Source organism: Mustelus asterias, chromosome 12, assembly GCF_964213995.1.
Source record: "Mustelus asterias chromosome 12, sMusAst1.hap1.1, whole genome shotgun sequence".
In the NCBI taxonomy this organism is placed as follows: domain Eukaryota; kingdom Metazoa; phylum Chordata; class Chondrichthyes; order Carcharhiniformes; family Triakidae; genus Mustelus; species Mustelus asterias.
Genome location: NC_135812.1, coordinates 84,927,395 through 84,944,082, shown reverse-complemented (window position 1 = coordinate 84,944,082; position 16,688 = coordinate 84,927,395). Strand labels below are relative to the sequence as shown.

The 16,688-nt window shown below is 44.0% G+C and overlaps 1 protein-coding gene across 3 annotated transcripts in view; it reads left to right on the top strand.

Moving 5' to 3' along the window:
- The window catches only part of engase (endo-beta-N-acetylglucosaminidase), a 62,824-nt gene that overhangs the window by 3,573 nt on the left and 42,563 nt on the right, over positions 1-16,688 (top strand). Inside the window, exons 2-5 of one of the 3 annotated variants that reach the window (XM_078225531.1) lie at positions 1,473-1,616; positions 10,610-10,774; positions 13,143-13,219; positions 16,212-16,416. In XM_078225531.1, the coding sequence (XP_078081657.1) occupies positions 10,662-10,774; positions 13,143-13,219; positions 16,212-16,416 (395 nt within the window). In that variant the 5' untranslated portion in view covers positions 1,473-1,616; positions 10,610-10,661. Of the gene's footprint in view, positions 1-1,472; positions 1,617-7,819; positions 10,775-12,247; positions 12,331-13,142; positions 13,220-16,211; positions 16,417-16,688 lie in introns of those variants that run through there. The other 2 variants (XM_078225530.1, XM_078225532.1) reach the window with 2 other exon arrangements.

Below are 16,688 nucleotides of genomic sequence, written 5' to 3'. Positions count from 1 at the left end.
CCTCAGCGTGGTGGGACTGCCAGTAGACCCAATCTTGCCTATCGTTCCCAGCTGCTGGGAGCTGCTGAGCTACTTTCCATCCAATTGGCTGGCAACTCTCCAAAGTGGGACTTCCTCCCGAGAAAGTGGTGAAGACTCGGCTTAAAGCAATTGGTGCTGCTCAAAGGGATAGCTGTTGGGATCATGGGCAGATGCCCCAGCCACTCCGACTTTTTAGCTAGGGGCGCAGGGATGTCAGCATCTGTAAAATCCAGTCCATGGTAATTGGGCAGTTGGAAAATCATTAGAGCCCAGATCTAAATCAACAAGCAAAAGAAAAATTGAATGAAGAGAGGGCATGCCTCTTTTTCATGACATTACCTGCCACATTCAGGTAAGTTTTAAAGGGTCTGAAGTCCTTCAGTGGATCAGTGAGAGAATGAATGGGTGAATGAGTGAGTAGTCAGGTGAGTGGAAAAGGGGCTAGTCAGGTTGGGTCAGGAACGTTGTTGGGTCAGCAGTAGTTGGACCCGGTTGGGATGATAGTTGGGTCAGGGGGAGTCAGGTTAGGGTTAGTGACCGTGGGGTGTTGGTTGTGGTGCTCGGTTGAGTTACATTGGCTAATCACTGAGTTAGGGCAGGTATTAATCAGTATAACATTTCCCGGCTATGTGTGCAGGTATGGCCCAGGTTTCTGACATTGAGCTTAGTCATGATCATATTAAATGGTTAAAAGCAGACTCCAGGGACAGAATGGTCTTCAATTTCTTATGTTTGCATTGATTCCCTGGGAACAGACTGTGCCCCGAGCAGTGTTCTACAATGATACCAGTATGGAAACTCAGGCAGGCTGTGCAGTTGGTGGCCCATGGCGCTGTCTTCCCCTGGGGAGTTGCTGTAAGTCTACATAGCGTCAATTAAAGTGGTACTGTGTGAATGAGTCTTTCCCCCATGAAATCTGACTTGCGTATGGCAAGAACCCTATTGAAAACTTACATTTATAAAGTGATCATTTTTCATTGCCTTGAACTAATAGACTTACACCCTAGCACTTTGTATTGAGCTTGGAATCTTGCCAATCTTTTTCAAATTAAGCAATTCTCCTTGTACTCCACTTACAATAGATACAGATCACAGCATCACAATGTAAATCTGTTACATTATAAAACAATCCAATGGTCAGATTGCTAAAGAGACTTGACTGGTGGCAAAATCAATAAATTATCACTACAAAGTATAAGGATAAATTAAAAGAAAATTGGCTTTCTGGAATTGAACTTTAAACAAAGACATTAGGTCATGAAGGCTATATCTGGTTATGATTTAGAAGTCCAACATTAAATTGAAGGAAATAAAATAATTAGCTTGACTATTACACATCAAAGTGAATGTGAAACTGTAAAATATACAATGAAGCTAACACGGCACTGTAAATCATAATACAAAGCCAGAACTCTGCACCTCAAACATTGGCTTGTCTGTTCTCTCTACAGATGCTGACTGGCCTGTTGTGTATTCCTCGCAATCACTGTTTCACATTTCCGATGAGACATAACAAGGGTGCCTCATTGTATGTACAGATAATTATATTGTTTTATATCCACGACTAAAGAAGTGGTCAACAGGATATGTTAAAGGTCAGTACATTTGCTTGGCAAAAATAAACATGATTGGCCAAGGGTAAATAACATGGACAATTTGTGTACAAAGAGAGACTCAGTTCAATTGATAGGCAGAACCATAACAATTGAAATAGTAAATGTGTTTTTTTGTATCTAAAGAAGAAATGAATTGATTTAAATACAAATTATTGTTTGTAACAAATGATGTCAAGAATACTGTTTGTTCAAATGTGTAAAACTGGGTTAAAAACAGTTTGATTTCAACATGTCATTCTGGAAAAAGAAAATACAACATTGCCAGCTTCTGCCAGTGGATCTAGTGGGCAGGAAGATGTACATCTGTCTCAGACACTCTGACTGTGCAAGAGTTGGACTTAGCCTTCCCTGGCCCTGGGGAGAGCCATGCTTTCTATTTCTGATGTTACCCATTAACCCTGTTGGAAGTACACATATGTGGTTGTGCATATTGGGCGGGGACCAATAAAAACCCAATTTTGATGACCATACTGTTGAATTTTCATTAATCACAGATGGGCTCACTATTTAATATTAATCATTTTGGCAATGCTATGGAGGCAGAAATGGCACAAAGACGTAGCTCTCTCGCATGCCCTGTGGATATTGGAATACAGTAAGAAGTTTAACAACACAGGTTAAAGTCCAACAGGTTTATTTGGTAGCAAAAGCCACTAGCTTTCGGAGCCTTAAGCTCCTTCTTCAGGTGAATGGGAATTCTGTTCACAAACAGGGCATATAAAGACACAAACTCAATTTACAGAATAATGGTTGGAATGCGAATACTTACAGCTAATCAAGTCTTAAAGGTACAAACAATGTGAGTGGAGAGAGCATTAAGACAGGTTAAAGAGATGTGTGTTGTCTCCAGACAGGACAGCCAGTGAAATTCTGCAAGTCCAGGCAAGCTGTGGGGATTACAGATAGTGTGATATGAACCCTTTTGCTACCAAATAAACCTGTTGGACTTTAACCTGTGTTGTTAAACTTCTTACTGTGTTTACCCCAGTCCAACGCCGGCATCTCCACATCATGACTACCATCGATATTGGAATAGCCAACTATTCTTGAAGAGAAGAAAAGGAAAACAAATTGTTACGGTGGGGATGAATTCTTCCCTTGCAATACAATGCAGGATGCAGCATACATCGACAATAGATGTAGAGATCATGTTGCAGCTTGTGGAGGAGTCCATAATTAGGGGCTATGAATATTGGATAGCCACCAACAAATCCAATAGCCAATTTCAGGAGAAACTTCTTAATCCACTCTGGTTCAAGTGTAGAACTTGTAGCTGAGACAAATAATCTAGAAAGAATTAAGGAACAGCTAGGTAAGTACAGGAGATGGAAAAGAATCGAAGTGTAAGCTGAGAGAGGTTTGGGATGGGAGGAACCAAAAGAGAAAATGCTGGAAAATCTCACCTGATCTGGCAGCATCTGTAAGGAGAAAAAAGAGCTAACTCGAAACATCAGCTCTTTTTTCTCCTTACAGATGCTGCCAGACTTGCTGAGATTTTCCAGCATTTTCTCTTTTGGTTTCAGATTCCAGCATCCGCAGTAATTTGCTTTTATTGGGATGGGAGGAAGCTTGGGTGGAGCAAAAGAATAGTGACTTGGACAAATTGGGTGTGTTCTAAATCCTATGAATTTTTGTAGTAATGTAAGCAGGGACAATATTTTCACTGCGAGGTTGCATTGTTGTTGAGCTGTGTAATCTTGAGTACCATCCACAAGTAATTAAGATGTGTAGAGTGCTATTCAACGTGCTTCTTCTGATCATTTCTTCACTTTACTATGATAAATAATTCAATTAAAGCTGAAGAAAGTCAATGAGTCAAGAGGCCACCTCAGTGAGACAAGCATCCTCAGATTAAAGCATGTTTGTTTGGTAAGATGTAATTCACTGCATTTAAATGTTTCTGTTCATTCCCCAAAGGCATTGCCCAGTGCACTATTACATTACAGAGGCTAAAATGGGTGAGGTTCAATGTGCTGAATTAGTATATCACCATTTTGGTAGCACTTGGCATACTACATTTTGCCTCAATCTTTGATAGACCGTGGAAACATAGAATCTCGACAGTGCAGAAGGAGGCCAGTTGGCCCATCAAGGCTGCACCAAATCTTTGACAGAGTATCTTACCCAGGCCTTATCTCTGTAACCACACTAATCCCCCTAACGTACACATCTTGGGACACTGAGGGGCAATTTAGCATGGCAATCCACCTAACTTACACATCTTTGGACTGTGGGAAGAAACCATAGCACCCGGAGGAAACCCATGCAGGGAGAATGTGCAAACTGTACACAGACAATCACCCAAGGCTAGAACTGAACCCGGGCCCCTGGTGCTGTGAGGCAGCAGTGCTAACCACTACGTCACTGTGCCACCAGTGTTTTGACATTCGTGATCACCTTTCATAGAGTGGTGTTCAAAAATGTGTTTGTACAAGTCTTAGAACATAGAACATAGAACATAGAACATTACAGCGCAGAACAGGCCCTTCGGCCCACGATGTTGCACCGACCAGTTAAAAAAAAAAAAAACTGTGACCCTCCAACCTAAACCAATTTCTTTTCGTCCATGAACCTATCTACGGATCTCTTAAACGCCCCCAAACTAGGCGCATTTACTACTGATGCTGGCAGGGCATTCCAATCCCTCACCACCCTCTGGGTAAAGAACCTACCCCTGACATCGGTTCTATAACTACCCCCCCTCAATTTAAAGCCATGCCCCCTCGTGCTGGATTTCTCCATCAGAGGAAAAAGGCTATCACTATCCACCCTATCTAAACCTCTAATCATCTTATATGTTTCAATAAGATCCCCTCTTAGCCGCCGCCTTTCCAGCGAAAACAATCCCAAATCCCTCAGCCTCTCCTCATAGGATCTCCCCTCCATACCAGGCAACATCCTGGTAAACCTCCTCTGCACCCTCTCCAAAGCCTCCACATCCTTCCTGTAATGTGGGGACCAGAACTGCACACAGTACTCCAAGTGCGGCCGCACCAGAGTTGTGTACAGTTGCAACATAACGCTACGACTCCTAAATTCAATCCCCCTACCAATAAACGCCAAGACACCATATGCCTTCTTAACAACCTTATCTACTTGATTCCCAACTTTCAGGGATCTATGCACACATACACCTAGATCCCTCTGCTCCTCCACACTATTCAAAGTCCTCCCGTTAGCCCTATACTCAACACATCTGTTATTCCTACCAAAGTGAATTACCTCACACTTCTCCGCATTAAACTCCATCCGCCACCTCTCGGCCCAACTTTGCAACCTGTCTAAGTCTTCCTGCAAACTACGACACCCTTCCTCACTGTCTACCACACCACCGACTTTGGTGTCATCAGCAAATTTGCTAATCCACCCAACTATACCCTCATCCAGATCATTAATAAATATTACAAACAGCAGTGGCCCCAAAACAGATCCCTGAGGTACACCACTTGTAACCGCACTCCATGATGAATATTTACTATCAACCACCACCCTCTGTTTCCTATCCGCTAGCCAATTCCTGATCCAATTTCCTAGATCACCCCCAATCCCATACATCTGCATTTTCTGCAGAAGCCTCCCATGGTGAACCTTATCAAACGCCTTACTAAAATCCATATATACCACGTCCACTGCCTTGCCCCCATCCACCTCCTTGGTCACTTTCTCAAAAAACTCAATAAGGTTAGTAAGGCACGACCTACCTGCCACAAAACCATGCTGACTATCACCTATCAATTCATTACTCTCCAAATAACTATAAATCCTATCCCTTATAATTTTTTCCAACATCTTGCCGACAACAGAAGTGAGACTCACCGGTCTATAATTCCCGGGGAAGTCTCTGTTCCCCTTCTTAAACAATGGGACAACATTCGCTAACCTCCAATCTTCTGGTACTATACCAGAGGCCAACGACGACCTGAAGATCAGAGCCAGAGGCTCTGCAATCACTTCTCTTGCCTCCCAGAGAATCCTTGGATAAATCCCATCCGGACCAGGGGATTTATCTATTTTCAGACCCTCCAGAATATCCTGCACATCCTCCTTATCAACTGTAATACTGTCTATTCTACTCCCTTGCAACCCAGTGTCCTCCTCAGCTATATTCATGTCCCCTTGCGTGAACACCGAAGAGAAATATTGGTTCAATGCTTCACCAATCTCCTCCGGTTCCACACATAACTTCCCTCTGCCATCTATAACTGGCCCTAAACTTGCCCTAACCAACCTTCTGTTCTTGACATACCTATAGAACGCCTTAGGATTCTCTTTAACCCTATCCGCCAAAGTCTTCTCATGTCCCCTTTTAGCCCTTCTAAGCTCGCTCTTCAACTCCCTCTTAGCCAATCTAAAGCTTTCTAGTGCACTACCCGAGTGCTCACGTCTCATCCGAACATAAGCCTCCTTTTTCTTTTTAACCAACAAAGAAACTTTTTTGGTGCACCACGGTTCCCTAGCCCTACCAATTCCTCCTTGCCTGACAGGGACATACCTATCACAGACTCGCAGTAGCTGCTCCTTGAAAAAACTCCACATGTCGGACGTTCCCAGTCCCTGTCTTGGCTATGATGTTCTGCAATGAAGAGTGGCCTAGTCACTGCCCACATTTACAGACATGTTGCTGGTGTTTTTGACATTGTACCACTACATGAGAGAAGAAATGGGAGAAAAACTCTCGGCCTCAGCCCCGTGCTAGAACTCTTTCCCATTAGTCAGAAGGCTCATGCCTCAGTCTAGACAATCCGGCACAAACCTAGGTGACACCTCAGCACAGTGCAGAGGGTGCTGCACTACTGGAATACATCTTTCAGAGATTTTAAACTGAGACCCTTCCCATCTACTCAAGGGAACATATAGGACCCTGTGACACTACTATGGGTGAGGTGGTGGCATAGTGGCAGTGTCACTGGACTGGTAATCCAGAGGCCAGGAATCATGGTTTCAAGTCCCACCACAGCAGTTAGTGGAATTGAAATGCCATTAATTAATAAAATCTGAAATTAAAAGTGAGTCCCATCAGTAATGACCACAAAATTATTGTTGTGGAAACCCATCTGGTTCACTAAGGCTCTTGAAGGAAATAAATTTGCCATCCTTAACTAGGCTTGACTCCAAACCACATAAATGTGGTTGTCTGTAATTCTCAGTTGTAGCAAATTGCTATAGAGTCAGAAAAAGAATGAAATCGGATGGACCAAGTGGCATCAAGGGAGGCGACAACAGCAAATTCAGCCCTGTCGATCCTGCAATGTCCTTCTTACTAATATCTAGGGGCTTGTGCCAAAATTGAGAGACCATTCCACAGACCGGTCAAACTCACTGAATCACACCTTATAGAGAATGTCCTAGACACCACCATCACTGAGCATGTCGTGAGTCACCAGCTGGAGAGGTCCACCAGAGCTGGTGGCACAGGGATATACAGTGGGGCGAGAGTGGCCTTGGGAGTCCTCTATGTTGACTGCAGGCCCCAGGAAGCCTCAGGAAAAAGATGGGCAAAGAAAGTTTCTGATAGTTACCATCTATTGGCCCCAACTTCACTTTCCCCACTGCTGTCAGTATCCCTCCATGTTGAACACCAGCTTGAAGAAGCACTGAGTATGGCAGGACACACTCTGGCTGGGGTCTTCAATGTCCAAATGTGGCTCGGTAGCACCATTACTGATCAGACTGGCTGAGTCCTAAAGGACGTCATTGACAGACTGGTCCAGTGGCAGTGAATGAAGGAACAAATAAAAGGGAAAAACCTACTTGACCTCACCCTCATTAATCAACAGATGCACCTGTCTATGACAGTATGAGTAGGATTGACCACTGCACGGTCCTTGTGGAGCCAACATCCCATCTCCATATTGAGGATAACCTTCAATGTGTTGTGTGGCACTACCACTGTGCTAAATGGTTTCGAACAAATTCAGCAACTCAAAACTAGGCCGCCATGAGATGTAGTGGGGCCATTGGCAGCGGCAGAATTGTATTATATACCCACAGTCTATAACCTGCAACCTGGGGGTCACATGTGGCCCATTGAGGTTCTGGGTTGGGCCCACGAGACATTTTGTTGATTGCTGCCAATGTGCAGGGTTGCCACATTTCACTGGCTTCCATCCATGTAGTTTTTTTTCCCCCTACCAACATGATGAAGGTGATTTACACATCAAAGTAAGGGCACATGAAGTGAGATGCATGTTGATTGCACGCAACATTGATTGTGAGAGCAGCATACTCTCTCTGCACCCAATCAAAATGTAAATATTTATTTTGCTTTTACCATTTGAAGCTGATAGTTATATTAATATATGAATGTTTAAGCATTTTCTAGAACTCGTTGTGAAATATTTGGCATGCATTAAATGTATTCAATCTTTTTCAGTGAGGCACTGCTACCTCACAGCACCAGGAACCTGGTTTCAATTCCGGCCTTGTGTGACTGTCTGTGTGGAGTTTGCACATTCTCCCCGTGTCTTGCGTGGGTTTCCTCCGGGTGCTCCACTTTCCTCCCACAATCCAAAGACGTGCAGGTTAGGTGCATTGGCTGTGTTAAATTGTCCCTTAGTGTCCAAAGATAGGTATGTTAGGGGGATTAGTGGGGTAAATATATGGGGTTACAGGGATAGGGCATGGGGGGGATGCTCTGTTGGAGAGATGGTGCAGACTCGATGGACCGAATGGCCTCCTTCTGCACTGTAGGGATTCTACAATTTCTATTCATGTGTCATGGTTAGTGAATATGCCTAATTTCAAACTTGCTTGCCACTAAGATGATAGAGGACCACTCTGTGAAGTGAGGTGGGACTGACAGCACTTGACATCCAAGCAGCATTGGACTGAATATGGCATCAAGGAGCCCGAACAAAACTGGAATTAATAGGAATCAGGGAAAACCCCTCCACTGTTTGGAATGATACCTGGCACAAAGGAAGATGATTGTGATGATTGGAGGTCAATCATCTTAGCTCCAGGACATCACTGCAGGAGTTCCTCAGGGTAGTGTCAAGTGCCTCATCAATGACCTGCCTTCCATCATAAGGTCAGATGACTGCACAATCTTCAGCACCATTTGTGACTCCTCAGATATTGGAACAGTTCATGTCCAAATGCAACAGGGCCTGGTCAATATCCAAACTTAGGCTGACAAGTGGCCAGTAACATTCACACCACACAAGTACCAGGCAATGACCATCTCCAATAACAGAGGATCTAACCATTGCCCCTTGACATTCAATGGCATTACCATTGCTGAATCCTCCATTATCAACATCCTGGGGTTTACCATTGAATATTCTGGCTACTCTGAGCGGATCAAAGGCTAGGAATCCTGTGGCGAGTAACTCATCTACTCACCTTCCCAAAGCTTGCCCACCATTTACCAGGCACAAGTCAGGAGTGTAATGGTGTCAACTTGCCTGATGGCTGCAGCTCCAACGACACTCAAGAAGCTTGACACCATCCAGGACAAAGCAACCCACTTGATTGCTACCCCTTCCACAAGCATTCAATCCCTCCACCACCACCAAACAGTGACAGCCGTGGGTACCATCTACAAGATGCACTACAGGAACTCACCAAGGTTCCTTAGGCAGCACCTTCCAAACCCATGACCACTGCCATCTAGAAGGACAAAAGCAGCAAATGCCTGGGAACACCACCTCCTGGAGCTTCCCCTCCAAGTCACTCACCATCCTGACTTGGAAATACATCACCCTGCCTTCAGCCCTAGGGTCAAAATCCTGGAATCCCTCCCTAACAGCAATGTGGATGTACCTACACCTCAGGGACTGCAGCGGTTCATGAAGACAGCTCACCAACACCTTCTGAAGGGCAAATAGGAATGGGCAATAAATACCGGCCTATCCTGTGACACCCACATTGCATTAAATAAATTTTTAAAAACTCATTAGCCTTGGTTGCCTTTCACTGATCTATAATCACATGCTTTGAAGTGAAGAGATTCTTCATTACAGGATTGGCCAATTCTTCACTCTCAGCCCACGTCCAATATTTTTATAATTAATAAACAACAATTCACAAAAACAATGACTTTATTACCCTTGTAATTTGGTTGCTCGCCGCAGCGTCCTGCACATTCGTTCTAATTTCTGCAGATTGTTCCAACCCTAAATACGCATCTCTACAAATTCACATTTTGAAACGAGTGATGATCAGCACCTTGACTCCGCTGCGGGGGTTGTAGCCTTGCTGTGTACGCATTGGTGGCACTTGCAGAGTTCAGATCAGTACCTTGTGAAACAGCAGAAAATTGCAAAAGCTTCAAACAATGGCACAGATAGCGTCAGCAGCTAAATCCTGGTCCAAAACCAACCAATGCAAAATGTTGTAAGATGTAGCCCCAAAAATTCCCACTACATTTTAAAGCTTATTTTATTAATTAGTGTCACAAGTAGGCTCACATTACCACTGTAATGAAGTTACTGTGTAAATCCACTCGTCACCACTCTCTGGTGCCAGTTTGGGTACACTGAGGGAGAATTTAGCATGGTCAATGCACCAAACCAGCACGTCTTTTGGACTGTGGGAGGGAACCGGAGGAAACCCACACAGACACATGGAGAATGTGGAAACCACACAGTCAGTAACTCAAGCCAGGGATTGAACCCAGGTCCATGGCACTATGAGGCAGCAGTGCTCATCACTGTGCTGCGTTGCCAAAATAATCTATCTGCAAAAACTAAACAGGCAGACTTATTTTAATTTCTTTCACTTTGTTTCTGTCTTTGAGGCAGCAGTGTTAACCACTGCAAACGCATTGCAAAGAAATACTATCTGCAAAAACAAAACAGGCAGACTTATTTTAACTTCTTTCACTTTGCTTCTGTCTTTGCAATCTTATAAAGAAAGGGCACCGCAGCATTGCATTCCAAGCCATTATAATCAGTAACTCGTGATAGATTTCATTCCAGGCTGCTCCACAAATCAGTTGAGTAACGCGTTTCGAGTTTTGCCTGTTGTAGGTTGTCCTCAAAGAGCTGCCGTAAGAAGAGGCAACAGCTTGTGTGACCGAAGATGGAGCAAAATAAGAGGAAGAGGTCTCAGCCTGATCCTGTGATTGGGATTAAGAAAGTGGCGGAGGATGCGGCAGAGAGCGACACCCCGACTGCAGGCGACAACGGGAATGAGTGAGTAAAGTGACTGGCTGGGCAAACGCCCAGACGTTGCAACAGCAGATATGAGCAGCCCAGCTGTGCTTTGCGGCTATTGCCAGGTTTAAAAAGTCTTGCCTTTTGTTAGCACTAAATTAACATTTATTTCCCGTCCACTCTCCAGCTGCACCTATTTCCCCAATGCCCTGTTGTCACCTACACTCTCCTGCCACGATCCAACTTGCTGAAGTGCTGTTGCAGCAATTTAATTCACAATAGTAAATGTTAACAGAAAAACGCAACCAAAAGTTGCGGGAACAGGAAGTGCAGACATGAAACAGGGATATTTAGAAATCTGTAGTTGGAGAATGCATTTTACATCAGACAGTTATAATGGTTCGATTATTCTGAAACATGCACAACCTGCGAGTCAAAGGAAATTCAGCAGTGATAGAAATTGCAGCTAGCGAGTAGTCAAGATGTACACTTCTCTTATCTAACACAATTACAACAAATTGTTTCCGTTTGAAACGCCACACTGGAATCCAGCGATCGATCAATCACTTTTAATCACACTGTTTTATTGCACTGTCGGCCTATTGTACTTTACAGGATATAAAACCCTTGCTTTCCCTTTCTCATTTGTCGTGCTCGATTCAAGTTCCATGGGAAAGGCTGCCCTCTGGTGTCCTGTTCAAATGACCCACTTTTAATTTGTGAATCTAGACAGCAAATGTGTTGGCTAAGTAACTAAAGCTGACTTGACAGTCCTGTCTTTACTTGACCTCCCACATACAAGAACTCTGCAGGAGAGATCCATACATTTATTGGGTGGCACAGTGGTTAGCACTGCTGCCTCACAGCGCCAGGGACCCAGGCTTGATTCCTGGCTTGGGTCACTGTCTGTGTGGAGTCTGCATGTTCTCCCCGTGTCTGTGTGGGTTTCCTCCGGGTCCTCCGGTTTCCTCCCACAGTCCAAAAGAAATGCTGGTTAGGTGCATTGGCTATGCTAAATTCTCCCTCAATGTACCCGAACAGGTGGCGGAGTGAATTTTCACAGTAACTTCATTGCAGTGTTAATGTAAGCCTACTTGTGACACTAATAAATAAATAAAAAACCTTTCCCTCTTGAGCAATCATAGTTCCCTCTAAAACCAACCCAAGATCAGTTAATGCAATGTGGAATGGAAATTGAACCTTGTTTCCAACTCTTTTGTATAAAACAATTCAATCAAGCCAAACAAATTGAGGGACAAAGTAAAAGAGGCATCCTCAAAGGGATACTGCCCTTAGCAAAAATCAAATCACACATGAAACTTAAAGCATAAAACTAAAGGCGATTAAAGGATCATGACTAAACATTACAGCCACCATGCTTGCTTTAAGGCAAGTGAGATGGGTTAACTAGCATGGGGCTCCAACCTGCTACCTTGCCGTTATTAGCACCAGGCTCCAACCACCTGAGCTAACCAGCCAAAGGTTAAATCCTATTGCACCTGGTATTTCCAGGCGCTGTCCCAACTAAGTACTAACCAGGTCTGAGTCTGCTTAGCTCCTGAAATCAGATAAGGTCAGGTGTTTCCGGGCTCTAGGTGTGTCTCGCTTTTCACTCTGCACTAATCCAATCTTTGTTATATGTTAGTGTGCATTTTATTGCAGATATGGGTGTACTGCAGGTTTGCACCATTCATTAATTCCTTATGTTTAATGCTTATGTTATAAATTATTGTATGATATATGATAAAAGCAGGAAAAGGAATATTGCTTAACTTTGTAAGTTATTGGGCGACACAGTGGCACTGCGGCCTCACAGCACCAGGGACCCAGGTTCAATTCCGGCCTCGGGTCACCATCTGTGTGGAGTTTGCACTTTCTCCCCGTTTCTGCGTGAGTTTCCTCCGGGTGCTCCACTTTCCTCCCACACTCCAAAGATATGCGGGTTAGGTGGATTGGCCATCCTAAATTGACCCTACTGTCAGGGGATTAGCGGGGTAAATATGTGGGGTTACGGGAATAGGGCCCGGGTGGGGATTGTGGTTGGTGCATCCTCGATGGGCTGAATGGGCTCCTTCGGCACTGTAGGGATTCTATGATTCTATCATTGATATAACTTTAGTAAGAGGTGATTAGTGAGAAAAAATATCTGCTCTTGGGTTCAAGAAACATTTGGCTCAAACTTTGCTCTTGTAATTTGAACTTCCTCAGGGAGGTTTTTTTAGAATGACTTTCTTGCCTCCACATGTGCATCCATTAATGCAACATGTGGGTTAATCATTTTGTGCCATGAAAACATCTGGAAGTTTGCTTTTAATTTAAATGCCACATTCTGATTCTCTGCTATTTTCGGTATACTGTTTTGGATTATAGGGTTAAATCTCGTAATGTATGAATGTCTCTTTTACAGCCTCACCCTTACTCAAGGATGCCCGGTGAAGCAACAAGTTAATCACATGATCCAGTATGCTGCGCCTCAACTCCTTGGTGAGTGTGTTTAACTTCAGCAAACTTAGTAACAGACTTGGTGAGACTGCAAAGCGGATAGCCCCAGCAGTTATGCATGCATCATATGTTAGCACTGAAATATTTTCAAGAGCTTTTATTGAATGTTTATATCATCCAGTACTGAAGGAGATATGATGCATCTAATTTTCCAGCACTGGTTAGAATGAAGGGACTTTTGCTTCCTTCCAATCTATGGTGGCACAGTGGTTAGCACTGATGCCTCACAGTGCCAGGGACCCAGGTTCGATTCCCGGCTTGGGTCACTGTCTGTGCGGAGTTTGCACATTCTCCCCATGCCTACATGGGTTTCCTCCGGGTGCTCCGGTTTCTTCCCACTGTCCAAAGATGTGCAGATTAGGTTGATTGGACATAGTAATTTGACCCTTAGTGTCAGGGCAAATACGTGGGGTTACGGGGATAGGGCCTGGGCGGGACTATTGTCAGTGCAGGCTTGATGGGCCAAATGGCCTCCTTCTGCACTGTAGGGATTCTATGATTCTCTGTCTATGATTCTATAGTGTTAATTCTTTTATGATGCAGGATATAAAGAGATTACCTGATGTACCCTCAAGTAGTTCATTAATGTACAAGTTGTAGAGAGCGTGTTGTTTGAATTGAAATGCTCCCAGAACATCCTGGCTTTTCACTTGTAGTCTGTATTAACAGGACACTGTAAGGACATTACATCTTTCCATGTACCTTGCTTTTAAATGCTTCGTGTATTCTATCTATTTTATTCAGTCGTGTGACTGGAGTGAAAGTAGAGGTGTTTAAATGATTGCTGGAAAAAATAAGAGCTCGAGTAGAAACAACTTATTTTGTGTTTTTTTTTCTCTTCTATTTTCTCTGTATCGGTCCTTTTTTCTCACTTTTGCTTTCTCTAGGTCAAAATGATGTTTCTAATTCAAGCCCCATGTCTGTGTGAAGGAAACTACTTGCAGAAAATTCTAATGTTAAATAACCAATCTTATGGGGAAGTTATTTGGAGTTATGTATTTTCTAAAAAAATATTTCTAACATAATGAGCGAAACAGGAAAAAGGCAGATGAAAATAGTTTGAAGAATTCAGCTGATGAATTTGCTTTGGTGATTGGTGCATGTTGGTAGTGGATGGTACCCTGACATTCATTTCTAAGTACTTGATTATTACATACTCCTTGACCTGTTCATGTTTTGTCTAGTTACCAAATTCCTGATGGATCGACGCTTATTTTAGCGAATTACTCATTTTCGCCTCAAAGAAATGTGACACTTTTAAGGTGGGAACCTTCTGAGGGCACATTTCCAGTTATGATGTGATGATTACTTGGTAGGTCAAAGCGTAGCTGCACGGTTGATAAATAATTGAATGTTCTCTGGGAGGGGAAGGGTAATCGCCTTTACAGAACCACAGTAGGACTTCCCTGGTCCTCATCTTCCATCCCACCGGCCTCCACGTTCAAAAGGCCATCCTTGGCTATTTCCATCACCTTCAGCGCAATGGCAACATCAAAAGTGTCTTCTTGCTTTTCCCTTGCATTCCCTTTGTGACACTCAGATCCACCCATGAGTCATCCCCAATGCCTGCTCCTTTTCCTGAGGCACCTTCCTGTGCAAGCACAGGAGATGCAACACATATCCTTTAACCTCTTTCCTGTCCCCAACCAAGGCCCCAAAATATAGAATCCTAGAATCCCTATGATGCACAAGGAGGCCATTTGGCCCATTGAGTCTGCGCCAGCTCTCTGACAGAGTGTCTTGCCCAGGCCCTCTCTCCACCCTATCCTTCTAAACTACACATGTTGGAGCAATTTATCACGGCCAATCCACCTAACCTGCATATCTTTGGAGCATGGGAGGAAACTGGAGCACCCGGAGGAACCACCCAGACATGGGGAGAACGTGCAAATTTCACAGAGTCACCTGAGGCTGGAATGGAACCTGGGTTTCTGGTGCTGTGGGGCCGCAGTGCTAACCACTGTGTCACCGTGCTGCCCACTCAGAATTAGGTCATTTGGCCCATCGAGTCTGCTCCACCATTCGATCATGGGTGATATGTTTCTCAACCCCTTTCTCCTGCCTTTTCCCGTAACCTTTGATCCCCTTACCAATCAAGAACCTATCTCTCTCTGTCTTAAACACACTCAATGACCTGACCTCCACAGCCTTCTGTGGCAACGAATTCCACAAATTCACCATCCTCTGCCTGAAGAAATTCTTCCTCATCTCGGTTCTAAAGGGTCACCCCTTTATTCTGAGGCTGTGCCCTCTGACCCTAGTCTCTCCTACTAATGGAAGCATCTTCTCCACGTCCACTTTAGCCAGGCCTTTCATTATTCTGTAAGTTTCAATGAGAACCCCCCCCTCATTCTTCTAAACTCCATTGAGTACAGATCCAGAATCCTCGAACGCTCTTCATACATCAAGCCTTTTATTCCCGGGATTATTCTCGTGAACCTCCTCTGGACCGTCTCCAAGGCCAGCGCATTCTTCCCGGTGTGGCTGACCATGTTAAATATTTATTGCTTATAAATTTCACCTGAACGTTGCATCCGCTCCTGTGGTCCAAGTAATTGAGAGCGGCATTTTCTGATCAGAAGGCTTGAAACTGGATTATTTCAAAGGAATTTAAGTGATGGGAAATAATTTTCCTGTGTCGTGGCTTATCACATTTAAATTATTATGGTTTCTCAATTTTTAATCTGTAATTAAAGGTCATGGAAGGTTGGAATGTGCGTATATTTATTTTAAAGTTGAAACTGCTTAACTCTTCATGAAATGACATTACATCGGATTGAGAGAGCAGGCTTGTCTAGGTTAGGTCAGGTCTGAACCCTGGTTCAAGGACGACATGGCAGCCAGCTGCCTCATGCTGGCCTTGGTGATTTGTTGTGAATTTTTAGAAGTCATCATTGTGTTTGCGAAGGTTCAGCATCGAGTGTAAGTGGGAGATAAGTCAGTTTATTGTCTTTTGGTCCTTTGTTAACTGCAGGCCGATGCTACGACCCTGACACCAGTGCACCAGTCAGCTTTTACATCTCGTCACTCGCAGAGCTGAAATCATGGCAGCCTTCTATTCAAGATGAGCACTTCAACAAAGCTGCTATCCCCTTGGCTCCACGACAGCCACCTCTGCAGTGTAATCGGCCAAGGACACTGGTCTGTCATGATATAGCTGGCGGCTACTTGAGTGACAGGTACGTTTTTCTGGGGATAACATGATGACTGATCAATATCCTGACAGTGCTACTCTGTGTGATTGTGAGCCTCAGTGGAAAGGAAAAAAGGCACAAGCACTTCACATTTCCATCATTGATACTGTGAAACCTGGCAAGGACCTTCTGCCCTTTGACACAATTTGGTGAACTCGGGAAGATTGATTGTTGTGAAGGTGTTGATCTAGTCATTAATGTTTCAATATTAATTTCTATCGAGTTACTTAAAGCAAAATGCATGGCATTTCCACTTA